Below are 26,901 nucleotides of genomic sequence, written 5' to 3' on the forward strand. Positions count from 1 at the left end.
CACCCCCCAGCCCGTCTTCTGTCCGTGAGGGCGGGCAGCGGCTTTGTACCAGTCTGCAGTCCGCAGGAATGCTGGTCAGAAGCCGGCTTCCCTCATTTCTCTGCCCTCGGCCAGAACGTAAACAAAGCCTGGGGCTTGTTTTTTCCCCTTTAATTCAGTATCTTCAAGGGAACTCATGAACACCAGCCACCCCATCGATACAGGCTTCCAGCTGTGCACGTTTTTTAAATTACGTTTATTTAGCGTATGTACACATAAAAGAGAAATCGCCCTCTGATCCCACCCAGCAGAAAACATGCACAAACCCCAGGTATACGTGGAGGGAAGGGGCCCCAGCCCCAAGTTAGTGGTTGGGATGGTGCCATCCTGGGAGTCCCAAGCCCCAACAGGAGAGGGCTGGCCTGAGGGGGCAGGCCGCCCACTGCTGCCAGCCCTAAAATAAGCGAGCGCCGTAGCCGAAGGTCTGTTTGATGCCCTCGAAGTAGTACCGCTGCCAGCCCTGCCGCGTTCGCTCCTCCTCGGGGGCCGGGACGCCTCTGCCTTCCATGCACAGCTCCGTCTCTCCGTTCTTGTCCAGGAAGGTCAGGGTGATGGTGGCAAAGTGCCCTGGGGACAGGCAAGACAGGAGGGAGGGGTCAGATCCAGGGTTTCCATCAGGATTTGAGACGAGGGGAAAAGAACGAGTTCTGAGGCTAACAGCCACGGGCAAATCCGTGTACTTACCTTCTGGCCAAGATTTAAACCTCCACTTCATCACGATCAGTTTCTCAGGGACCTAAAGTAATCAGGGACATCAGTCTGTGCTGTGTGGAGCCCCATGTCCCCGATGCTGACTGGGAGCAGCCATCTGCCTTTCGGACGGAGTCTACCATCTGTGCGGCTCTACCACTGAGGGGCACAAAGCGGACGACCACGGACCACATACTGGTGGCTTCTGCACCAACCCCAGCCCCACTTCTCCCCTTACGCCAAAGCTGGGTTGGGTCAGCTGTGCCCAGGGGACATTTCAGTGCTGCCAATGGAAAGCCACCACCCACCCATATATATGACCCCTCTTCCACAAAGGATCTCTTCAGGAAGAACTAATTTTATTCCACTAAGGAAAAAAATCCGAGGAAAGCAAGAGAATTTAACTGCAACGTTCTTTTGAAAATCAAAAATGAGCTTTTACTAACTGGACAGATTCCATTTTGTCTACAGAGCCGAAAAAAGAAGGAACAATATATTCTTCTGAGCAGAGACTACATCCTGGGTCTGGGGCTAGCGGGCACTCACCAGATCAGTGAATTCCCCGGAGACGTTGCCATCTACCAGGTGAAACTTCCCACCTTTGTCTGCTTCTAACATTGCGGGAGCGTGGGTAAAGGCCTGAACGAGCTGTGGGGAAAAAAGGAGGTAGGAAGAAGACGTCCCTCTCAGTGGGACCCGCTGATCCTTGCACACCTCAGCTCTCATTTCCAAAAGGCACCCCTTTGCCCAACGACCAGGATCGACTCTGTGCCACTACAAAGGAACAGCTACTACTCAAGGCTTTGACTTCAGTAATGCTTTGTGAATCCAGGGTGCCATTCCTTCAGATCCATTCCCTTTTTTCTTTTCTTTTTTTTTTTTTTAAAGATTTTATCTATTTATTTGAGAGAGAGAGAATGAGAGACAGACAGCACGAGAGGGAAGAGGGCAGAGGGAGAAGCAGACCCCCCGCCGAGCAGGGAGCCTGATGCGGGACTCGATCCCGGGACTCCAGGATCATGACCTGAGCCGAAGGCAGTCGCCTAACCAACTGAGCCACCCAGGCGCCCCCTTTTTTCTTTTTTTAAAGATTTTTATTTATTTGACAGAGACACTGAGAGAGAGGGAACACAAGCAGGGGGAGCGGGAGAGGGAGAAGCAGGCTTCCCGCTGAGGGGGAGCCCGATGTGGGGCTCAGATCCCAGGACCCTGGGATCATGACCTGAGCATGGCAGACGCTTAACGACAGAGCCAGCCAGGCGCCCCTCCATTCCCTTTTCTAACAAGAATGCTTCTAGTGGTGCCCACTCACACCACCCAAAACTAGTATACGGGAGGAAAAAGAACGCATGTCCACTATTGCTGCGTAGGTTGAACAGAAGGGCTTTCCCTTTGCCTCTGCCTGTAGGAGGAAAACCTCACAACATCTGCTTTTCAGTACCTGCTCTGCACACACAGGGGATGTGCCCACAACCCAAGTCACCCAGAACAGATGCCCTGAGGCCTGAAGGACAGGATTACACTTACCTCTTGGGTGGTAAAGACTCTATAGAGCTCCTCTGGTGAGGTCAGGAAGGTTTCTCTAAGGGTGATCTTACAAGTGGGGATTTTGACACCAACAGGTCTGGCCTGGGTTTTTGAAGGAGCAGACTTAGCCTGTGGAGGCGGCAGTGAAAAAGGTTTAGAGGGATGGGGAAACCTGCACTAACATGGCTTCCAGGACAGGCCTGTTATTCATCCTCACAAACGTCTCTGCCTCTAGCGATAACTGTCCCAGGGGCTTCGAGGGACGTGTATGGATGTTTCAGTCAGGAGGGGGACTTGCCCAGAATATCCTCAATTCCCACTGAAAACAACACTCCAGGTTGTTGTGAAGGAGATACTCACTGAAAACCCCACTGACCAAAGAACGTGGCAAATCATGAGGTATTTCTGAGGCACTCAGTGTAATTCTCAAAGAAAAAGTCTGTGCTTAAATAGCTGGAAGCAGCCACCTTCCCCCCGGGACTCCCTTTGCTGTGCTGACAAAAGGGCAACAGGGCAGCAGACCAAGTGCTGAGCCTGAACCACACACGTTCCATCGCCACAAAGAATATTTGCTGGCCCTGCAAATGTGGTGAAGTCAATCAATTTTCTGACAGGTCAATGTAGTGACCTAAGCCTAATACCTTCAGGAGACGTCCAGTATCAAAGTCGGAAATAGCAACACCCCAGTCAGAAGGAATATCGAGACCACATATAAGGTAAACCCTATCCTGTGCTCATAACCTCCTAACTGGTGTTAAATGCAATCAAGAGTCAAACTCAGAAGCCCCGAAAGCTTCCATCTGCTCTAGGGGTCTGCTCTAAATGAATAAAAACCAGGTTGAAAAGGGACAACCAACCACATACTGCGGACTGCGAAAAGCACCACGGGCAGATCACATGCTGCTCTGGCTTGGAGGTTAAGGTCAGAGAGAAAAGCACATGGAAACAGCATTTATTTACCTTGCACTCCTCAGTTTTCAGTGCTGGCTGCCCGGTTGGGTCTACGGCCTCTCCGTTCATCGTAGGCAAGATCATGCCCTGCGTGAACTCTGAAAAGATAAAATTGCCGCTCCTGGAAGTTATTTCTCAGTAGCTGAGATTTGGGGCTTCTTTAGAGTTTGACAAACATGGCCATCTTGCCCCAGAATGAGGTAACAACAGAGAAAGAGTCTATCTACTTCATGCCTTTACCTTTGGTCTATGCCAGACAGGTATCTGAGCGTATGCTGCAGGACAGAGTGTTAACTTGGATTGTCTTGAACCCGACTCCATTAGAAGCATTACAACTTGTCAAATGTACATGAGACCTACTTTGGATGGGAGCGAGTGACGGTAGTGGCACTTGCAATGACTTCAAGAGGGCGAGACGCCCACAGATGCAGACGTAGTCCCTTCCCCACTCTGCCTCACCTCTACAGAGCAACCACAGTTAGTTAACGGTACCAGAGCAAGTGCTCCCACCAGGAGAGGTGGCCCTTCTACGCTGGTCCCCCGACAGCCCTGCTATGTACTCCAACACCAAGATCAGAACACACGGGCCAAACTGGAATTCTAAGGGGAGAGCTCAGCTAACTGCTACCTAACGACCCCCGAAGTGTCCCTGGCGAATGCGCATCAAAGATAGGCCAGGACTGTGCTCAGTGAGTCTAGGCGATGCCAAGTCTTTACATCAGCACTGTCCAACAGAAATACAGGGTCAGCCTCACACAGAATTTTACATTAGCCACATTACAGCGTTAAAACAAACAAGTGAAATTAATTTTAATAATATATTGAATGCAATATTTCCAAACTATCATTTCACGGTTATCAACATAAAAAAGCTACTCATCATTCACATTCTTTTTTTTGTACCAAGTTTTCAAAACCCACTGTATTTTATACTCATGGCACAACTCAATTTGGACTAAGCCACATTTCAAGAGCTCAATAGTCAATATATCAGACAACCCATCTCTAGATCTTTCCCTTACTGAGTTTATAGACTGACTTGGAGATGAAATAAGCCCCCTCCCGCAAAATCTTTATTCATTTGGCAAAGAAAGGTCTGTCAGGCCCCTTACTCAGCAGTCTGATGGCCGGGGGTTGGCGGGGGGACTACTTCCTCAAGGCATACATAACTACTCAAGGGATACCTGTTTTGAGGGTGCTGATGTAAACTCCCATTGCTTCTCTTAGAAGTTTCACCCCTTCTTCCTTCATTAAGGCCACGAGATTTGTGTCAGGCTCATCTTTGGCAAGGCTCACACTAATCTGAGTGAAAGATCAGAAGTAGGTGGTAAATAACTTGAGGGGCACCCACAATGTGGAATGTGGGTGCTGCGCAATCAGATAACCGCTGACATTTCCAAAGGAAATGCGTGAGGGTTGGGGCATTTTTCCAATCCCTATGAGTGCTCCTTCTCGAGTTCTCTCTGCCAAAGCCATGGTGGCTAACGTTAGAACCCAAGTTACTAGCTAAAACAGTAATTAAATAAGCACCAGCTGTGCTGGAAGCTCCCAGTGGCATCACAGACCTAGAAAATCATCTGCAGACTGAGGTTCTGAAGGCTGGAACCCAGCCTGGGCTTTCATCTTGAATGATAGGTCATTTTTCTCATCTGAGAATAGAGGATGTGGAAGACTCAGATGAGGAATTAGGAAGCACAAACCTCTACTTCATCCACACTGTTTTCATCAGATAAATTGGGGATCTCCACATGTCCCTTGTACTGCACTCCAGACTTAGAGGTACCTGTCAAAAACAACGCAATGTCATTAGTCTCTCCTGCAGGCAAAGTCTGCTCTGGAGTCCTACCTACTCCTCTGCTTTTACTTCTTTTGAAATACTGAACTGACCCTCTTTATTCTGAGAGAATGCCAGATGCAATCAGCCCTCCCCCCCTTCCCCAGAAGAAACGTCTTTCCTCATTAAATTTGCTGAGACCAACTGTGTTATTACTGTAGCGGACTAAGAGCTACGTGGATGTGGCACTAGCGTGAATTCTGCCAGGGAGAATTTGGGTCGATAATCAAAGCAGTCAGTTCTGCTAAGATGCTTGTTCTGAAAATGAAGTTTGTTCCAGTGTGATTGACATATTAGGGGACAATCTGATCACAGCATGAATGTCACGCTTGCTAATACGGGATTTCTTCCATGAGAAACACTAGGTGAACACACACAAAACTGCACCCAGCTGAAAGGAGCTGCACAGGAATACACAGACACACACTTCCCAAACATTTATCTACTAGCAACCTCAGTTCCCCCTGTGTTACGAGCCACCCACACTGGTGTTATAACGTTCCCTCTGATTTCAGCTGACCCTCCTTCCGCCAATTCACAATAACCTGCATGCTGCAACCCTTCTGATGCCCACTTTCACAAGTGAACTTTGGGTCTTTTTCAAGGTAAAGTGGCACGTTTACTGTATTTTTAATGTATATCTTCCCATCTAACATGTGTAGAACTGTGCTATCAATTTTTACATTTCTACATTTAAAAAACATGTCACCGATGAAGGTTTTGGGCGTTCTGTCCTGTCCCTAACCCTGTCTTCCCTATAAACCCTGTGGTTTTGGTTGAGCAATTTCGCACAGTATGGTGATTTTTAGAACACATGGGTGACGTTATAGCAGAACTGACTGTATTTCAAAATTAACCAACAAGACACTTATCTTCACTTCTCTCGACCTCAGCTTCTCAATCTATAAAAAGAGGGCTGGGCAAGAGGACACCTAAGGGTCCTTTCACACTACTATACTTTAGTTTTTTTTTTTTTTAAGTCATGAACAGATAGATTTACTTTTCCCTTCTTTATTACCATTTACTTGAGAAATGCTCATTGAAGCATAAATCTACTTTATGCTTTGCCCCCTACATGTACTTCCTTTAGCTTTAGTGCCTTTTAAAATTTAGCCTCCCAACTATTAGGACCATCTAGACAGGGCATATACATGGCTCTAATTCTTTGCCAATACCACCACAGAAGGGACATAAACTAGAGAATAAAACTGCCCCAAATTATAGTCACATACAAACTTCATTAGCATAGTCGTTGAAACTGGTAGATTCACACTGGAGAAAGTAAAAAAAGATCACGACAAAAAAAATCCCCCTTCCCATCTTTAAATCAATCACCCAAGAGATAAAAGTTAGCTAGTCTGAGAAATATTACCTCATATAAAATGTCCTAACATATTATGTGGCCCAAAGATTCAGTGACCCAACTGCTTCACTTGAGACGACCCCCGCCCCACCCCGCCAGAGAGGAGATGCATTTAGTGTCCCAAAACAGCAGAGAAATTTTGGCACCCAATACTGATTGCTATGGAACTCCAAAGCAACACTGTCTCCCTGGAAGAATTCCTAACTTTGCCCAAACTGCTCCCCGCGGCTCCTTAACAGGTCAATCAAAATGCGGTTAACGTTTATCCTAACAGCCTGGCATAGACTTACCTGTCCAGTTTAGTTTGATGCTCCACTCATAAAAGAAGATAAGTTTGCCTTTGCGGTTGTTAATGGATGCCTCTCCATCAAGCTTATTCACTTCTGTCACCTCACATTTGCCTTCCTCATTTTGCACTCGCACTGCCAGGAACAGTGTTTTCAGCTTATCCGTGGACCAATTTGAAGCATCCCTCTCTGTCCTGCAAAACAGAAATAACGCTATGGACCAGCAGCCAAATGAAAGACAGACTGCTTTCAAGGGAATCCAAGGCTAAAAGAGGCCTGACAAATAGTTTGAAAAAATCAGTCCCACTCCAGTACATCCACAAACACGTTATCCTCTTTTAGGAGAACAAGGAATCCCATACTGTCAATAAAGACAATGGCTGCATGGAATGGTTACAAGTCAAATCGAAAATTATGCTTTCCTTTCTCAGCATGATGGTGCTAGGGTCAGTATCTGACACTTAAATACGGCGCCCCCGTTTGACCAAATGGAAAACTGTGACCATCTTGCTGAGGTCAGGAGTACAAGAGTGGGCCGCAGAATGCACTATCTAGCTATCAAGTCCAGGAAGTAATACACTGATAATCTTGACCTCATTAGCACAGTGTTCTGACCTGTCAAATTCAGGCAGTGCTAGAAATCCCCTACACACTGTGTCCTCTAGATGGCCATGAAAACAATGTAAGTCAGGGCTTCAAAACAAACAAAAATTAGATCAAACATTTTGTATGTTAAGAGGAGAGCAGGCAGGCTGAGACACAGAGAAGAAAAATGACTCTCTGCCTCCCAATGTACCAAACAGTAGAAAAACCAGCAGGAAAAGAACTGCAACAAAGTAAAAAGACAGTGTGAACCGAGTTCAGTGGAGTGAAAAGATAAGGAAATACTTTTAATTTCATAAAGGAGAGGAGGCTTTTTAAAAGTGGTCATGTTATAAAACTATGATTGCCCAGCAACCAGGGGCAGTCCCGGGAGTTACTACACAACCAAATGAGTAGTTCCGGGTGAGAGGCCATGGCATCTTCAGCATCACTGAGCTCTCAGCACCTGCAGGACACGTTCCAAACCTTTGCCCTCTAGACTTAGGCAGCGGTCTCTTAGGGCTGACTCTGAATCTCACCGGTAAGCCGCAAAATAGCAATTCCAGCCCGGCAGCCTCGAGCTTAACCCGGCAGTCTCCCAACACAATCCACGGCGGTGTGGGTCTCACTGACTCCTCCGGCCACGTGTGGGAAGCATGTCCCCGCTCAGGCTGGATGCATCGGCTAGGAGGTTATGTTCTCGTATCTCTGGAACCCCTCCTCTGGGTGCAGCCCTCCCCGTCGCCCCCTTGCCCTCCAAACACTGAAACACAGGCAGGTGGTGGTCCGTGGAGGGACCTGGGACTACGGACCCCTGCCAGAGTGAGAACCCACCCCCTTCTCCGGGCACGGCTGCCCCGGGCCCTAGCTTTGTTCCGACCAAGGTTCCAGGGACCCGCAACCCTGGCCGGGCCGGAGCGCTCCCCGCGGCCTGGCCCGCTGGCCCTCACCAGTGCCAGTTGTTGACGTTGGTGGCGTCCGCCCGCTCCTCCACGATCCAGCGTGGGTCGCCCTCACCCCACTTGGCCATCGGCTCTCCTGTCGCACCGCCACCAGCTCCCGAGCAGCCACAGCCACAGCCTCAGGACCGCCTGGTCCCAGCCGCCCGGCAGCGCCTGGAAACTACTAGAAGCGGCTGCAGAACCTCCTGGCTTGCTTTTCCCTCCACCCCCCGCCCCTCCCCGCCTTAACTTCCGGCTCCTCCTCACTCTCACCAGGTACTTCCGTTCCACCTCATCGGACCTTAGCTTGTGCCTCTTCTAGAGTTCCTTCAGGCTCCCTCGGGTTATCCCTAAAGGGGCCCGAAATGCAACCGCTCATACAAGCATTCATCACCCGTAAGGCCACAAACAATACGTCTCATTGTTTCCCTAGCCTCTGAATTGGCCCTGCTGAGCCTCATGGGAATTGTAGTCTTGTTGAGTAACCCGCTGGATAACCTCGGAAGGTCGCGCTAAAAGTAAAGGAAACGACGTAGGCGCGGTGAGCTGGGAGTTCTGGGAGCTGTAGTCAAAGAGTTCTGTGTCCCGTCCAGAACACGCTTGACGGCGGAGGGGAAAAGGCTACAATATCCAGCATGCCCTGCGGCTCCCCTCTTGACTCACATTCCCTCCCACCACCCCACTCCTCGAATAAGCTTCCGCCCATTTTCTACGCCGCCTAGCCTGACTAGAAAGGGTGGTCCAGCGGCGGAAGAGTCTGACGCTGTCCTGAAAGGGTGGGCTCGGTGTGGAAGAGGTGAGGGTGTCCCAAGCCGTGTGGGCCGCGTGTGTGGCTGATTCCAGCCTCTCCGCAAACATCCTTTTCCCCTATTCTCTTAGGCGTCCCTAGACACCCCCCAGGCCCGACTCTGGCAGTCGGAGCGACCGAGTACGCCGGGAGCCCGAGTACGCTCGGGATTGGGGCTGTTAGTGAACCTCGACATTTGATTTTGAAGGAGCATTTACTCTGCCAGCGATCCGCCGGGCTCTGGCGACTGCAGTAGATCCATGGCTTCCTGGACGTTCGCCCGTAGAGTCTTCTTCGGTTAACCCACATTCCCTGGTCTTAGTTCATAGCTTCACCTTGTAATAAGCCTGGCTCCGAAGATCATAATTGAATCTGAATCTAACTTCTCGGTAGCTGGTTTGTGAAGCGTCCTGAAGCAGGGGGCGTGTTGGTTGTGTATTTTTTTCCTGATGCCTGTTTTCCTTTGCTTTGTTAATGTTCCTTGGATTTGCTGCCCTGTCTTGTGGGCTTTAAGTGAACAGGTGACGATAGGAACAAGCCTCTGCTGTATTTGAAATCATGTTGAAGCACCTTTTTCAGTCACTTTTAAAATCGTACCTGGTTGGTGTAACTTCTAGAGACGTTAAATTAACTTTATCTCTTTCCTTGGCAAGTAAATCTAGGCTCTGATTTGGCTTTAGAAGTACAAATTGGTGTCAAGTATCCACTGCGGTTGCATGGTTAAAAAAGATTCCAGAAATCCACTGGTGGATTACTGGGCTTGTTGGACATATGCATGCTTGATATTTATTTACTGCAGGGAAGTAAGGACCTGCCCTGGTTTTCCCTAGGGTGAAACAGAGAAGGACCTTGCATGTCAGAGTGGAAAGGATCCAGGAGCCTGAAAACCTGGATTATAGGAGCAATTAGCAAAGTGGTTTTGGTACCTAATCCTTTTGTGCCTCATTTTCCTCATCAGTGAAATAGAGATGAAATCTACTAGGCCTACCTTACAGAGCTGTTGTGAGGATGACAGAGCGCTCTGTAAGTTGGTATCTGTGCCAGGGACATTTACATGCTCTACAAAGTCTTCCGTGTTTGTGAGAGCCATTCTCAGCATTTTTGTGTCAAGTTAGTTGTTTTAAATCTTTAGGATTGCTTAAAAAATATTTTCTTTCTAGCTTTTTTTTTTTTAAAGATTTTATTTATTTGACAGAGAGAGACACAGCAAGAGAGGGAACACAAGCAGGGGGAGTAGGAGAGGGAGAAGCAGGCTTCCCGCGGAGCAGGTAGCCTGATGTGGGGCTCGATCCCAGGACCCTGGGATCATGACCTGAGCCGAAGGCAGACGCTTAATGACTGAGCCACCCAGGCGCCCTTCTTTCTAGCTTTTTCCAAGTTACCATGATGCTTTGTTAATAAAAAGCAATACTGAGTATTAATTTTGTGTCAGGCACTAAGTGCTCTACAAGTTTTTTTTTTTTTTTAATTTTTTATTTATTTGACAGAGAGAGACACAGCGAGAGAGGGAACACAAGCAGGGGGAGTGGGAGAGGGAGAAGCAGGCTTCCTGCTGAGCAGGGAGCACGATGCGGGGCTCGATCCCAGGACTCTGGGATCATGACCTGAGCTGAAGGCAGACGCTCAGCGACTGAGCCACCCAGGTGCCCCAGTGCTCTACAAGTATTAACTAGTTTAAACCTCACAACAATTTTGTAAGTTAGGTGTCTATTGTTATGCCCATTTTACAGATAAGGAAACCAAGATGGAAAGGTATCAGTAAAATATCCTGTGCTAAGAAGAATTGACCTTTGTATGTACTTTCTGCTAGGTGTTTCCTGAGTCCTATTTCTTCACTGCAATCCTGTGAGGTAGGGTATCATTTTCACCAAGGCCTAGACGTAAAATTTATTTAACCAGTTTGCTCAGAATTGGGAAACCAAGATTTGAATTCAAAGCTGCCTACTATAAAGCTTGTGCTTGTACCACCATGAGGGATGATTTCATTGTATCTGCCAGCTTTATTTGGCTTTAAATACACAGAAGGATTTTTAAGTTACATCTGGGTTCAGTAGAAATCAATTAGTGATGTCCGCCATGGGAAGGGATCAGATAGTAGAAAATTCTCACCATACCTTTGCAATTCCTGTATCCCCTGAAAACACAAGAATCAGGAAGTGAGAGTACAGATGATTCCCTGGCTTACAGTGGTGCAACTTAAAATTTTTCAACTTTATGATGGTGTAAAAGTGATACACATTCATATATATATATATATATATATATATATATTCTTTTTTTTTTTTTTTTAAGTGGGCTACACACCCAGTGTGGAGCCCAGCACGGGGCCTGAACTCATGACCCTGAGATCGAGACCTGAACTGAGATCAGGAGTTGGACCCTTAACCAATTAAGCCACCCAGGTATCCCAAAAGTGATATACATTCAGTAGAAACCGTAGTTTGAATTTTGAATTTGGATCTTTTCCTGGGCTGGCGATATACAGCACGATAGTCTTTTGATGCTTGGCAGTGGCAGTGAGCCCCAGCTCCTGGTCAGCCACATGATCACAAGGGTGAACAACTGATATATTTAAACTATTCTGCACCCACACAATCATTCTGTTTTTCACTTTCAGTACAGCAGTTAATAAATTACATGAGATATTCAACACTTTTTATAAAATAGGCGTTGTGTTAGATGATTTTGCCCAACTGAGGCTAATATAAGTGTTCTGAGCACATTTAAGGTAGGCTAGGCTAAGCTGTGCTGTTTAGCATTTTCAACTTACAATATTTTCGACTTACATTGGGTTTATCCAGATGTTAACCCCATTGTAAGTCGAGGAATGTCTGTAGAGTATGTTAAGGGCCATCAGAAGCTTCAACAGGGGCACCTGGGTGGCTCAGTTGATTAAGCGAATGACTCATAATTTTGGTTCTGGTCATGATTTCAGGATCATGAGATCAAGTCCCACATTAGACTCCATGCTCAGTGCAGAGTCTGCTTGAGATTTCCTCTGCCCTTCCCCCCTACTCATGCTCTTTCGCGCACGCGCACTCTCTCTCTTTTAAAATAAGCCATCCCACCCTGAGCGCGCCGATCTCGTCTAAAATCTTTTTTTTAAAAAAGAATTCTTACAATTCAATCCTAAGGGGAAAAAAACACAATTAAAAAAGAAGTTCAACAGGGCTGCCATGATGAGTCTATCTGAAGCTTCTGTTGTGAAGGTACTATTGAAATAAAAGGAAAAGCAAATTGATTCTTCAGAATTTGATGTGTAGCCTTTGGAGTTATTTTTGTTGCTTTGGGAGTTTTGGTAACTAGTTCTTTGTTTAAATCAGTTTTCACTCTATCCAGTTGGCATTGATAATTAAGTTTGTAATTCTAGGGCAAAACATTTTTTTCAGAGTGAAATCTAATTTTTTTTTATAGTGAAGTTTATTGAGTGATAGTACAAAGCTCCCAAAGAGGGAGGGGACCTGAGAGCGTTGTCCTGAAATCTAATTTTAGAATTATGAGAGGGACTTGTAGTGTTTTGACTGATTCTTATTATACTTTTCTTAGCCACACACACCCTCAGTTCCTAAATTTTGGCTAATACTTTTTGGTCAATTACTCATAATTTGAAGATACAGGCAGGATAATTCTGTTTCATTTAATCTTTGCTTTCTTCTTCTGGCATTTAGCAAGCATATATGAGAGCAAGATATTTGCCAGTTTTATTCACTGTAGTATTCACAGAGCCTAGAACAGTGCCTCAAAGATGGCACTCAATAATAGATATATGTTGAACAATACATGAATGCAGTTCTTATCTGTTTTGTTGATACTTTGATCTTGTGTATTCAGCAAAATTTGTGATGCATTTTTATAACTCTTGCCTGTCTTGTACTGTTACCTTTATATGTATCAATGCTGAATACACAGTTCTGTTGTAGGGTTCTTCAGAAGAGGGACTGTGTCTTGCACTTTGTAAATATCCCTTCAACACCTGAGAGAGTGCCTTGAACAAAGTAGTTGTTCTAGGAATAAATGACTACTTGTGGGTAATTAACGGATAATGGATCAGAAGTATGGTTTGATCAGTTGGAGACCTAATGATCTGATTTGACGTGACAGATTCAGTATTTCCTTTCTCAAATTTTTTTAAACATCTCCAATAACTGCAGGGTGGGGTGGGAGGGAGAGTTTGCAGTGAAGGAATCTAAAGCTTTTGGCGCTCTTTTGGAAGCAATCCAGGGAGGGACATACATCTGTCTTACTCTTATTCCAGATGAATCGGACAAAGGGTGATGAGGAGGAATATTGGAACAGCTCCAAGTTCAAGGCTTTCACCTTTGATGATGAAGATGATGAGCTCTCACAGGTAGGTCTTCATGAACAATTGCTGCAGGTCACACCTCCTCCACATTGCCATTCTAAAATTTCTTCCTCTCACATCCTTGGTAACCTGTACAGTACAGTACATCTCACTCTCTCTCCATTAGGCTCAGAAATGTTTTGGGTTAGATCTTTAGAAAAATCTTCATAGAGAAGAGCCCTCAAAAAAGAGCCAGAAGGATTGTAAAAACAAATTCTCTGCCCTTCTTACTTTTATTCTTAAGGTGATTTCAGTTTCTTTTTTTTCCCTCAGAATCCCAAGTCTTTTATCATGTGATGTAATTTGTTATTTTTGAATGATGAACTGGATTGGATGTTGTCTTTTTGCATCTGTTTTACAAATGGGGAAATGGATTTATTTTTGGAGAGATGGATAAACTCACCCAGGTTTACACAGCAAGTCATTGCCAGGTATATGATTAGAACTTAAAAGCAGCTTTAATTCCTTCTAACTCTTGCCACTGGACTTCAGTGTTGGCTAAAAAGCAATTTGTTCTCTTGGCAAATATCTAGCAGGCTAGGCTTTCTATTGCAGAGAGTGAAAGTTTTGGCCATGTTAAGTCCCAATTGCTCAACCTTCTTGGTTGTCAAAGAGAGAGGTGGAAGTAGTGATTACCTGAGTGCCCTGCCTTATGTCCCTCTGCAGTTAAAGGAATCCAAGAGAGCAGTGAATAGTCTTCGCGACTTCGTGGATGATGAGGATGACGATGACCTGGAGAGAGTCAGCTGGAGTGGGGAACCTGTGGGAAGTAAGTAGAGGAGGCTGTAGGAAGGGATTGATATTCAGGGTTCTTGTCACTAATGAAGGCTCCGCTTGCTCATCTCCTCAGTGCTTGTTAGGAAGGGGAATGAAGGTAGACTATTTTTAGATGAGCATACATTTGGAAATTTAACCCCAGAAGAAACTTGAGGAAATAACAGCGGTGGTTCCCATATGGCTCTCTAGGTCTGCCATCCTGGGGCTAATGCTTGGCTGGCTATTTCAGACTCCTTTGGGGTGCTTGTTAAAGTTAGGTTCCTAGGCTTTACTCCAGAAACTGATTCAGTAGGTCTCAGGGGTGGGGGTGGGGAGTCTTAATTTATAATGGGTACTGCAGGTGCTTCTAATATTCAGTCATATTTGGAACTGCTGGCTTAATTGCTCATAATTGGCTGGCAGGACTGACTTCCTTAGCCACCAGGCCTCACTGTCTAGCTGTTTTATAATACCACTTAACACCTTTGCCCAGTCCATCTGATTTTTAAGAATATTTAAAAAATTTTTCTTAATATAGGAAATACCATCAGGATTTGAAAATCAAGTATTTTAGGCATACAATGTAAAGTTTCCCTCCCACACTATCATGCATCTACTATTCTCAGTTCCTTCTGTCCCAAGACACTGCTGTTGTTTGCTTCTTGTGTGTTCAACTAAAGATTCTTTCTACATTTGGAAATGCATATAGGAATATATATTCTTATTCCCTTTTTTATACCAATGGTAGCATACTTTATATACCCTATTCTTTTCACTTGGCAATATAGCTTGGAGATCTTTCTATATCAGTACATAAAGAAGTTTCTCACTCTCTCTGAAAACAGCAGCATAGGATTACACTGTATGGATTTTCCATAACTTATTTAACCCGTCCACTTTTTTTTTTTTTTAAGATTTTATTTATTCCCTTGACAGAGAGAGCACAAGCAGGGGGAACAACAGAGGCAGAGAGAGAAGCAGGCTCCCCGCCTGAGCAGGGAGCCCAATGTGGGGCTTGATCCCAGGACTCCGGGATCATGACCTGAGCCAAAGGCAGACACTTAACCAACTGAGCCACCCAGGTGCCCCTAACCAGTCCACTTTTGATGAACTTCAGATAATTTCCAATCTTTTCTTGTTTATATTGCTATCAATAACCTTATTTCCTGCCCAATATGAATACATGAAAGATCAATTTTTAGAGTGGAATCACTGGCAGAGGGTATTTGCATCTGTATGGGGTACACGTTGCCAGATTGTTCTCCACAGGGGTTGCACCAGTGTACTCCCACCAGCAATGTTCGAGTGTTCCTCTTTCCCCACAGCCTTGCCAACAGAGTATTATCAGACTTTGGATCTTTGCCAGTCTTAGAGGGGCCAGAGGTATCTCAGTATACTTTGTGTAATTCTCTTATTAAGTGTGAGGTTGAGCATCTTTTCATATTTTTTTTTTTTAAAGATTTTATTTATTTATTTGACAGAGACACAGCAAGAGAGGGAACACAAGCAGGGGGAGTGGGAGAGGGAGAAGCAGGCTCCCGCTGAGGGGGCAGCCCAACGGGGCTTGATCCCAGGACCCTGGGATCATGACCTGAGCTGAAGGCAGACGCTTAAGGAGTGAACCACCCAGGCGCCCCTTTTTCATATGTTTAGTAGCCACTTGAATTTCCTTTTCTGTGATCCATTTATTAATTTCCTTTGCTCCTCTTTCTGTTGATTAGTCTATCTGATTTTATCCTTTCTCCCTGCCCCAATTTTTTAAGTCCATGTTAATAAGGGACCAGGGCCTCTGGTGAAAAACTTTCAGTGTTTATCAGAATGCTGGATTTCAAGGTTTATCTTGGATGAGAATCACTGATTTAGTTCTTACTATCTCACAGGTATCTCATGGTCCATCAAAGAGACTGCTGGTAATAGTGGGTCGAGCCAGGAGGGGCGTGAACAGCTAAAGAGCCGGAACAGCTTCTCCACCTACGCACAACTACCCAAACCTACTTCTACCTACTCCCTGAGCAGCTTTTTTAGAGGTAAAGAGTGATGGTTAAAGGGACAGAGGGCCCTCCTTTTCTCTTTTCAAAAAACCACTCAGGCTATAATTATCATTTACTCTGGAAGAAAAAAACTAATGAAGGATAAAGAATTATCTTTGGAGCTGGCAGTTAGGGATTAGAAGTGGGAGAAATGAGAGAAATTCAGAGGGATGAGACTGGGTTTCAGGAACATGATGAACAAAACTGACATTAGCTCTGTGGCAAGTACTGAAGAAATTTGCTATGGTCAGCATTCCTGCCTACCCCTATGCATTGCTGTTGGGAGCCCTAGTGCACTGCCAGTGGGGATGTAAAATGGTGCAGCCGCTGTGGAGCACAGTATGGCAGTTCCTTAAAAAAAAGTCAGCCGGACATACAAGGAAAGATACTGTATGATCCCATTTCTATAAGACACCTAGTATAGTCAGGTTCAGAAAGACAGTAAAATAGTGGTTACCAGGGCCTGGAGGTATAAGGAAGCATGGGGAGTTACTGTTTAATGGGTAGAGAGTCTCAGTTTGGGATGATGAGAAAGTTCTGGATATGGATAGTGGTGATAGTTATACAGTGTGAATATACTCAGTGCCACTGAACTGTACATTTAAGAATGGTAAAAAATGCTCAAGTTTACATCACATATATTTTACCACAATTTAAAAAATTTTCCACCCTGTGTTTTTCTTGGCACCTCAAATTTCTGAAGTTGAATGGAGGTTTTTTTAAGCCTGAGTTCCCATATTGCATAAAAAGGTTCTATACATACTGCATTCTTTTTTTTTTTTTTTTTTAAAGATTTTATTTATTTGAGAGAGAGAGAATGAGAGACAGAGAGCATGAGAGGGAGGAGGGTCAGAGGGAGAAGCAGACTCCCTGCTGAGCAGGGAGCCCGATGCGGGACTCGATCCTGTGACTCCAGGATCATGACCTGAGCCGAAGGCAGTCGCTTAACCAACTGAGCCACCCAGGTGCCCTACATACTGCATTCTTAACCAAGTCTGAAATGGCTCCGACTTGAACTATTGATCTCTTCCCTTACATATTCTTTACCTTCAGGGAGAACTAGACCTGGAAGTTTCCAGTCCCTTTCTGATGGTAAGCATTGACCCTCTGCTCTTGATTGCTGTGGGAGATGTTACTGATATGAGATACAGTCTGGGGAGTCATGGGGAAAGGTGGTAATTAGATGAAATTTCTTCTGAATCTACCACCATTATTAGAGAAATTTTCTGTTACTGAATAAGGAGGTCAAGATCATGCTGGCTATAGGAGCAAGGGGTGACTTCTAGGGATGCTGTCTTTGGGGAGGAGCTAAGATCTACTTTGGGCCATAAAGATGTCTCAGATGCCTTGGGACCTCACAAGTCAAAAAAATGTGTGTGAGAAGGAAGCAATAGAGGAAAGGGTTGACCTGAAGATGGTGTCCTTCTGAACCAGCTGCCTGTTCTTTTTCAGCTCTGTCGGACATACCTGCCAAAAGCTATGCTCCAGAGCTGGGCAGACCCAAGGGGGAATACAGGGTGAGTTATAGCTTACACTGGTGTGACACTTTACAAGTTCCAAGCGCTTTGATGTACATTATCTTGCTTGATATTTCCAACTTTTTGAGCAGCTATTATTTTAACTTTTTTGTAGATAAGAAAACTGGGTATTTAAACATCAGGGTTTGCCTTGGGTCTCATAGCTATTAAGTGGTGGAACTGGGACTCACAATCTGTTTTCTGATTCTGTCTTAGTACACTTTCCTTACCCATTATACTGCCTTTTGGAGGCTGTACTTTGAAACTTTTGATCATTGCTGTGGTCTGGAAGCTTGGTGGAGCTCATATTCCCAAGAAACACATAACAAAGCAAATTCATTCATAAGGAAGAAACTATTATAAGGTCCAGAAGAGGAACATGTCTCCCTCTTTCCTTCTGTCTGCAGAGTCATTCATTAGAATCCCAAAACGTGACTGATTATATCTGGTGAATGAAATCCTGAACCACTAGGCATAGGGTTTTGTCAGTCGGTTCTTTCCCTCTTTGATCCATCTCTTCTTGCCTTCATTGTCCCTATTCTCATTCCTTCAGAAACTCAGAACAAGACTATCCCTATTCTTCATTTTTTTTTTTTTCCATTCATTTCCTCCTCCCATAAAATATTTCCCTATCGGGGAATAAAGATGAGTTTCAGGTGAGGAGCTGGCACACTGATAATTCTGATCCCTTAACTTCCTGAGATTCATGTGTTGTTAACATTCCAGGATTACAGCAATGACTGGAGCCCCAGTGACACAGTGTGGCGCCTCCGGAAGGGCAAGGTGAGGTCACTGGAGAGAGAGTTCTTGTGGGGGAAAAACCATCATGGCTGAGAGAAAATATTTGCAAAATACATATATTGTAAAGGATTTTTATCCAGACTATATAAAGGACAATGATTGTCTTTCATAAGAAGATAAACAACCCAATAAGAAACTTGGCACAAGATTTCAGTTATATCAGAAAAAAGGTACATGAATGGCCAAAGAGCACTTGAGAAGATCTTCCACATCAACAGTTATCAAGAAAATGTGAATTAAAACTGTGAGATACTACTGTACAGCCACTAGAGTGGCTAAATTTAAAAATACTGATCATACCAAGCACTGGGAGGCTGTGAAGGAGCTAGAGCTCTCTCATACAGTGGGGGCAAGAAAGTGAAATGTTAAAACTACTCTGGAAAATGGTCTGGCAGCTTCTTACAAAGTTAAACGTATACTTAATTTTATTGCTAGACATTTACAATCCAAGATAATTGAAATATGCTCAAAGACTTATACACGGGGGCACCTGGGTGGCTCAGTAGGCTGAGTGTCTGACTTTTGGTTTCAGCTCAGATCATAATCTCAGTGTCCTGGGATTGAGCCCTATGTTGGGCTCGCGCTCTGTGCAGAGTCTCCTTGTCCTTCCCCCTCTGCGCCCCACCCCCCACCCCCCATGTGCCCACTTTCTCGTGTGTGCGCTTTCTCTCTCTCAAATAAAATCTTAAAAAAAAAGACAACACAGATTTTCACAACAGCTTTATTCATAATAGCCCCCAAAATGGAAATAACCCAAATATCCTTCAGTAGATAAATGGATAAATGGTGATCTGTCCATACAATGAAAACTGCTTACCAGTGAATAGGAACAAACTAGTAGTACTCATCACAACATATAGATTCCTCTGAGAAACGTGATATTGAGTGAAAGAAGTCAGATGTAAAAGAGTACATATTGTATGATTCTATTTGTGAAATTCAGGAAAAGAGAAAACTTCAGTGACTGAAAGATGAGTGGCTGCCAGGAGTTAGGGATGGAAGGAGGGCGTTGACATCAGCCCACAAGGGAACATTTTGGCCTGATGGAGTTGTTCTGTATCTTGATGGTGGTAACAGTTAGATGGAATTTTATACGTACTTGTCAAACTCGCTGAACTCTATGCTTGAGTAGATTTTACTGTATGTCAATTATACGTCATTTAAAAGAGAATGAGTGATCTCCAGCCTTTGGCTGCAGCAGGACTCCATGAGGACATGCGGACTTCCTTGCACACTAACTCTGCTCTTGTACTGCCAGGTCTGCTCTCTAGAACGATTCCGCTCCTTACAGGACAAGCTACGACTCCTGGAGGAAGCAGTCAGCGTGCACGACGGAAACGTCATTACTGCAGTAAGTGGTGGGCTTTGTCTTTTGCTTAATTGTTGTTCTCATTAGTTTCTCGAAGCCTGATCAGAATAGGAGTTTAACATTTTAGGTTAAATGTCTAGTAGAGATCCTGGATTCCTCCTGAAGTGTAGGATCCTCAGTAATACCTGCTCTGAGGCTCGGCTGGCAGGAAATGCATCGGATGTGGAACTCTTGATTATAATCAAGAAGCAGCAGGTTGGCTACTCTGTTCTAAAAAGTAATCTGAGGGGGGCGCCTGGGTGGCTCAGTCAGTTAAGCGGCTGCCTTCGGCTCAGGTCATGATCCCAGGATCCTGGGATCGAGCTCCGCATTGGGCTCCCTGCTTGGCGGGCAGCCAACTTCTCCCTCTCCCTCTGCCTGCCTCTCTGCCTGCTTGTTCTCTCTCTATCTCTCTGTTAAATAAATAAATAAAATCTTTAAAAAAAAAAAAAGTAATCTGAGGGGCGCATGGGTGGCTTAGTCGGTTGAGTGACCCACTCTTGATTTCAGTTCAGGTCATAATCTCAGGGTCGTGAGATCGAGCCCTGCATGGGGCTCTGCGCTCAGCAGGGAGTCTGCTTGAGATTCTCTCTCTGCTTCTCTCGCTGCTGTGTGCACACGTGTAAGTGCACATTCGCATGTGCTCTCTCTCAAATAAATAAATCTTTAAAAAAATAAAAACAACAATAAAAAAGTAATCTGAGGCAGGAGAGGCATGAGAGCAGTCTCTCCCAGAGGGAGGTGTCTCTTGCCAGTATGGGAATGTCTCTGAGACACAGCTCAATTCCACATGTCTATCACCTGTCCTTCCATCCCAAAGAGAAATCTGTTGTCTGAATGTGCCAAGATTCCTAAGGAGTCACCTCATTCCTACACATCAGGAGCTCAGGGCAGGGCTTTGTGTTTGTAGGTTACACAGGGTAACTTATTCTTTGTTCTCTTTTCCTCTAGGTTCTGATCTTCCTGAAAAGGACACTGAGCAAAGGTGAGCGTGAACTGAGAGAAATCTTCAGTTGACAAGATGCCTGCTACATTTGAAGGGAGAATGGCATTGTGGCTTCCATTATCAGAATTCACCATCATCAGCTCTGCTTCAAAGACAGCTGGGGTGGCCTAAGACTTCAGAGTATTCTTCTCATCTCTGAGGGTGGTTGTTCATCCTGTAGGGTGGTAAATACATTAACTCCAAAGCCTCCCTATTTACTAGACAGACAGATGGCTCTGTTGGTTTGAGGACCTCAGAGTCTATGCTAGGTGCCTGCTGGTTGGGTTGGTGAGAACTGAGGGCTGATTGAATGGCCAAGAGTTGCCCTGGACCATGGAGTGTGCTGGTGGTGGGTTGATCCAGAGGAATTGGTGCCACAAAAAGCTGTTCCTCGCTTGTGATTGGCTTTGAGGAGATGTTTGGAATGTATGAGGAGGGAGACCAATTTCACACTTGAATAATAGGCTTTAATCTTTCTCCACCTAACTCCTTCCTACCTACCAGAGATCCTCTTCCGAGAGCTGGAGGTGCGACAGGTTGCCCTGAGACATCTCATTCACTTCCTTAAAGAAATAGGGGATCAAAAGCTGCTTTTGGACCTCTTCAGGTAAGAACTGATCATCTTGTCTATAAAGTTTACAAAGTACTTTATTCAAAGCTCTCTGGAGGATACAAAGAGAGAAGACACTGTCCTTTTTTGTTATTAGGTGAGATACTGAAACATGATGGGATAACTAATAATGTACCTCAGCCAGTGATAAAATGATAGTGTAGCAGGTGGTTAAGAACCAGACCCTGGAGTCCAACATAACCTGCATTGAATACAGGCACCACCACTAAGTTCATGAAGTGACCTTGAGCAAGTTCCCTAACCTCTCCTAGCATCAGTTCCACAACGATACAACGGAAATGATGATTCCTACCCCACAGGTGATGAAGATTAAGAGTTAGTGTGGGAAAAGCACTTAGTGTAATGCCTAGTCTGTATTATTAATATTTTTAAGCATTTTAAGGTATCTCTTACTACTTGGTCCCCAGTGATGCCAGTGGGAAGTACAATGGAAGAGCAGAAGAAGCAAATATAATTTTCAGCCAGGATACCCAAAGAAAGCCTTATAGAAGAGGTTAGGAATTGAGACTAGATAGGAATCTGATAGGTGGAGAGGCAAGAGGTGGGCATAGCTACTGGAGGCCCGGGGCAGGGGAGTGTCTTCTACCATGTTTTCCTTCCTTCCCTATCTCATTCTAATCAGTAGAGACTTTCCTGCCAGTAGATTAAAATATGTATCTATTATGTCCTTTCTTCAATGCCAGGGAAGGGGTTGGAACCTCTTTTTAGGCTGATACGTGGCCCAAGGAAACTCCAGTTACCCAGTGACTCTAGCACAGTGATGAGCTGTCCCAAAGACAAAGGTGGGAAAGCAGATCACTTGGTCAGGGCCAAGATTAGAGATGGTTAGCCAGGAATTTGCAGAAGACATGTTCATTTAGGCAGGCTGTTCCCTTCCTTAATTCCCTCCCTTCCCAATCAACAAGGCTTTATTTTTTTTATTTTTATTTTTTATTTTTTTAAAGATTTTATTTATTTGACAGAGAGAGAGACAGCGAGAGAGGGAACACAAGCAGGAGGAGTGGGAGAGGGAGAAGAAGGCTTCCCGCTGAGCAGGGAGCCCGATGCAGGGCTCGATCCCAGGACCCTGGGATCATGACCTGAGCGAAAGGCAGACGCTTAATGACTGAGCCACCCAGGCGCCCCATCAACAAGGCTTTATTAAGCATCGCCTCTAGGTCAAAGCAGTGATTTAATTATAGTGGTCCATTGAGAATAGGAAGGAATCAGAAGACAAAGTCCTTGTTCTGCAAGACCTTACACCATTGAGAGAGACAAAGCTCTTTCTACACTGTATGTGAAAACAACAGAACAATATAGAAAATCTGTTTCCAAGATTGTACTGACAGAGAAGAGTGCTTTAGTTTTTCCAAAAATCCCTGTAAGATTACTGTGAACTAAGGTTTTGTGGAGGCTCTGAGCCTTTCTATCAGACCTGTTAACATTACAAAGTTATTAGTGTCCTGCAGTGCCTTCTTGTCCTTGCTTTTCAGCGAGAGCGATCAGGGGGAACAATAATATTTGATCCACCATGTGTTTTCAAGAGGTTGCTGGTGGTAGAAAGTTTAAGAAGAGGAGGGCTTACTCATGTATAGAGGCAAATGAATTTTGAATTATGTTTCTCCTAGAGCAGCCATCCTATTTTGTGAGGTTACATTGCCACACATCAACAGATAAAAATGCCCTGCTCCCTTCTGCTTCTTCCCAGGTTCCTAGATAGAACAGAAGAGCTTGCGGTAAGTGTGGCCTTTGTTTCAGTTGGGGACCTGTTTAACAGAAATGTAAGCCACAACCCAGTCTCCGAGATCCCAGAGTAGTTAACAGTTCCTTTCCTTTGGTATTGATTGCATCCAAAAGAGAAAGGCATCTGGGAAGCCTGAAAACTTAATCCAAGTGATGTATTATTTCTTTTTATATGCTCTTTTGATTGGGCTTATGAATATTTTTTTGAAGAATGAATAAAAACTGGCCTGGTCAATTTGTAATTTGTTTTTTAGTTTCTAGTTGTTTTCAGATCCTGGTTTATAGGAGTTTTTGGGTTTTGGCTTCCAATACTAGAAAATGTTGTAAGTTAAGAGGGATAAGATCATGGAACACTACATCAAAAACTAATGATGTAATGTATGGTGATTAACATAACATAATAAAAAAAAAAAAGAGGGATAAGAAACCGGATATAGGTCAAGAAGGAAGATAGGTCAAGCTGGTGGTGCACCCAATACACATTTTGGCTGAGAGCTCAATGACTGAGTGTTAAAACTGATTTTTGGCAGATTTTCACCATTACAGAATAAACTCCTGGAATACAAGAATAAAGCTGAAATTGTACCAAAAATTTCATTATATTATTAAAACTGTAGTGATCCACTTTTTGAAAGTTTGCCCTTATAGTGCAGGGGTTAGAATTCCTCAGCACCATCAATGGCAGTCACTGCCGTTTCGTTCCTTCAGTCACTGCCTCACTGTAGCACACGTTTGTGGTGAGATCAGGGCTCACATTCAGCTGGCACGTCTAATAACCTTGCTAACCTTTGCCCAGCAGAATGTAATTCAGGAAAATGTTTTTCAGTACCATTTTGTAAAAGGAACTTGTACTTAATATTCAAGGCGTGGGAAAATCTCAGAAATCCTTTATCATAATCTACTGAAAATGACTGGCAGTCTGTAGCAATCATTTGGAAATGCTTTTTGTTTACATTTTTAATCTCCATAGATTTGAAACTGTAAGGAATTTTCTTCATACAGCATTCTTATAAAGTTTGTTGTTTTTTGAAGTTTGATTAGTGAAAATAAATGTGTTTTGGGTAGCTCATTTTCCTCTAAAGCATTCTTATTTTCTTCCTTTCTCTATTATTTTTGAATTGAAGGACTTTGTTTAAATTAAAGACTTAAGGCCAAAATGGAATTGAACAATAAAAATTAACTATAGCTCTTAAAGATTACTTTCTTTGATACTAAGAATGATTATATTCTAGATATTTTATGAAGATTAGATTATTATATAATCTCTATTCATTTACATTTTTATACACTTGTTTCTAAAAGGATATACTGTCCTTCCTGAAGTCAGTTCATTCTCTTAATATTGATATTAACTGTCAATCTGTTAATTTTTTAATCCTTGGAAGGTTTGTTTTTTTTTTAAAGATTTTATTTATGAGAGAGAAAGAGGAAGAGCAGAGGGAGAGGGACAAGGAGACTCTGCGCTGAACATGGAGCCCAATGTAGGGCTCGATCTCAGGACCCTGAGATTATGAACTGAGCCAAAACCGAGAGTCAGATGCTTAACCAACTGAGCCAACCAGGCTCCCTGGTTCTTGGAAAGTTTTAATAATTGTACATAAAATCGCAACTTTTATAATCATCATTAATTATTACATCAATTAGTTCTCGTAATAATAAATAGGGATTTAAACTTCAGTTCTTTTTTTAGAATTCCAAAATAGAAAGCACATAAGGAGATTTTCTTTCAGAGTTGTATGTAGAACCTGTAGTATTTGAATGTGCGTCTTCAGTAGGTGTCAGCAGTGAATCAGAGGACATGGCTTATTCATGTTACTGATGTTGTTAATTATTAGCTACTTATAGGATCATGCTACCATTGATCATGTACAAGGTCAAGGGTGCTGAAAATAATGTTGGAATAAGCATTTAGTTCTTTGGCCTTTCAAAGGCTAAAGCTGAAGCAAAAGCTGGTTTTAGTTAAATAGTGAGGCTGAAGCCAAACTTTGGAGTAAAGCTAGGTACTCAACTACTCAGTGCTTCATTATAGGCTAGCACTGTCCAATAGAGCTTCCTACGATGATGGCAGTATTCTCCATCTGTGCTGTTGGATATGGTAGCCACTAGTCACATGGTAAAATGACTAATATAACTAAGGATCTGAATTGTTTAACTTAATTAATTTAAATGTAAATGTAAACCAAATGGGGGTAGTGGTTACAGTGTTGGATATTGCAGTTATAGATTTTGAGTGATTTTGAAGATTTTCTTTTTTAAAGTAATCTCTACACCCAGTGTGGGGCTTGAACTTACAATCCCGAGATCAAGAGTCCCACGCTCTGCTTACTGAGCCAGCCAGGTGTCCCCAAAGAGCAATTTTGAATTACTCTCTACCCTCTCCCTACCTGCATACCTGTCCCCAGTCAGAGGAATCTCTGATAATGAAGAATTTAGTTTTTTAAGGATGGAAAGGCTACTTACATAGCCACTTCACCCTTCAAAGGAGACAAAGTAGACAAAATGGTTCAAAGCCTTTCTTTCTTTTGTTTATTTTTTTGTAGCTGTCTCATTATCGTGAGCACTTGAACATTCAGGACCCTGAGAAACGAAAAGAATTTCTTAAGACCTGCATTGGGTAAGTATTGGGGAGAAATGTTTTAAAGTATAAATATTCTTATACAGAGAACTGAAGAGACTAAATGAGGGTGGAGTGGATAGGTAATTGAAGGGAAAGGCTAACAGTGGGTTGTACAAGCATCATTAAAGCTGGTCTCATTCAGTGCTTCCAGACATTAATTCCCCAGTAGAGTTTTCACTGATGGGTAGTAAATTGAGAAAAATAAAGAAAATGTAAAGAGTTTTTTTCTACAGTTAAATTTATCTAATTTGAAAGACTGCCTTTTATTCTGGGATTATTTTTTCCTCCTCTCCCTCCCTTTTTGGGGGTAAAATGGGATGTAATTTTTTTTATGACTTTATATATTACAATAAAAAGGTTGGCAGCACTACCTTCCATATTATTTTCAGTGTTAACTGGTCCCCGAGACCCCAGAGCACAAGAACCACTGATTCAGTATAGGAATTCATCCAGGATATAAGTCCCTATAAAAACCAGCCCCACATACTACTCTTCCAGTGATGAACACTCACTGCTCTTGGAAGTAGCTTATTCTAGTGCTCGCTTCGGCAGCACATATACTAAAATTGGAAGAAAGTAGCTTATTCTGTTGTTGGACAACTTTCATTATCGTTAAATACTTATTGAGCTGAAACTTGCTTCTTTCTCTTTCAAGACGGGCATAGAGTCTACACAGTAGGTCTTAATCCAGGTTCAGTATTCACAGTTGCTTTGGTCATTCCTCATGGGATAGGAATTCCAGGATTCACATTTAGAAATTTGTCTTTGTCTGTGCAATCCTTAATTTTAATGTTACCAGATACTGAGCTATGTCATAGTGGCCTCTGGTGAACAAAGAGAAGAGTTAGAATAGTGAAGTAACTGAAACCTAGTGCTGTCTCCCTTTATCTCTTCTAAAAATTGGCTGTGGCTCACACTTACCTGGGATAGTGTAACTGAGTTTCAGAATTCTTCCGGGAGTGAGTGGAGTACAGGACTAAGGCAGCACTTTCTAAAGGAGAGATCTGTGAACTGGAAGCTTAAAATCTGGCTTCTGTTCCTGCCTTACATCTTGGTTTACCATGTATGACTTTCAGGCAAGATTCTCCTTGTCCCTCAACTTTTTCATGTGTAAAATATAGTGTTGAAGATGGGACCCTTGATATCTGTGT

The 26,901-nt window shown here is 43.7% G+C and overlaps 2 protein-coding genes across 9 annotated transcripts in view; one reads left to right on the top strand and one right to left on the bottom strand.

Annotated features, from left to right (window-relative positions):
* VIPAS39 (VPS33B interacting protein, apical-basolateral polarity regulator, spe-39 homolog) overlaps positions 1-26,901 on the top strand; it is a 47,327-nt gene that overhangs the window by 13,296 nt on the left and 7,130 nt on the right. For 3 of the 7 annotated variants that reach the window (XM_081830141.1, XM_081830140.1, XM_081830142.1), the window contains 11 exons: positions 13,257-13,349; positions 14,010-14,112; positions 15,980-16,126; positions 17,183-17,221; positions 17,582-17,646; positions 18,373-18,429; positions 19,706-19,798; positions 20,747-20,780; positions 21,285-21,387; positions 23,099-23,126; positions 25,674-25,747. In XM_081830141.1, the coding sequence (XP_081686267.1) occupies positions 13,257-13,349; positions 14,010-14,112; positions 15,980-16,126; positions 17,183-17,221; positions 17,582-17,646; positions 18,373-18,429; positions 19,706-19,798; positions 20,747-20,780; positions 21,285-21,387; positions 23,099-23,126; positions 25,674-25,747 (836 nt within the window). Of the gene's footprint in view, positions 1-8,852; positions 9,011-11,293; positions 11,404-13,256; positions 13,350-13,616; positions 13,775-14,009; positions 14,113-15,979; positions 16,127-17,182; positions 17,222-17,581; positions 17,647-18,372; positions 18,430-19,705; positions 19,799-20,746; positions 20,781-21,284; positions 21,388-23,098; positions 23,127-25,673; positions 25,748-26,901 lie in introns of those variants that run through there. The other 4 variants (XM_081830144.1, XM_081830146.1, XM_081830145.1 and 1 more) reach the window with 4 other exon arrangements.
* Positions 217-8,631, bottom strand: AHSA1 (activator of HSP90 ATPase activity 1). 2 transcript variants are annotated; one of them, XM_081830148.1, is made up of 9 exons: positions 8,488-8,631; positions 6,695-6,885; positions 4,908-4,990; positions 4,392-4,509; positions 3,217-3,305; positions 2,257-2,385; positions 1,276-1,377; positions 724-775; positions 217-606 (listed from the first exon to the last, which is right to left on the bottom strand). In XM_081830148.1, the coding sequence occupies exons 1-9, from the start codon at positions 8,508-8,510 to the stop codon at positions 434-436; spliced, it is 960 nt and encodes a 319-aa protein (XP_081686274.1). In that variant the 5' UTR covers positions 8,511-8,631; the 3' UTR covers positions 217-433. The 2 variants fall into 2 exon arrangements, with proteins under 2 accessions (XP_081686274.1, XP_081686273.1); XM_081830147.1 differs by lacking the exon at positions 8,488-8,631 and adding an exon at positions 8,224-8,466.

The sequence above is a fragment of the Leptonychotes weddellii genome, chromosome 9 (assembly GCF_054177405.1).
Source record: "Leptonychotes weddellii isolate Sample4059 chromosome 9, ASM5417740v2, whole genome shotgun sequence".
NCBI classification, from domain to species: domain Eukaryota; kingdom Metazoa; phylum Chordata; class Mammalia; order Carnivora; family Phocidae; genus Leptonychotes; species Leptonychotes weddellii.

Excerpts from the sequence above, each read along its gene's own strand:
- AHSA1 (XM_081830147.1), bottom strand. The coding sequence starts at position 8,303 with ATGGCCAAGTGGGGTGAGGGCGACCCACGCTGGATCGTGGAGGAGCGG. Across the intron at positions 3,306-4,391 it reads CATCAGCACCCTCAAAACAG|AGTTCACGCAGGGCATGATC; the intron begins GTATCCCTTGAG and ends TTATCTTTTCAG. Across the intron at positions 607-723 it reads GTTTAAATCTTGGCCAGAAG|GGCACTTTGCCACCATCACC; the intron begins GTAAGTACACGG and ends GCCTGTCCCCAG.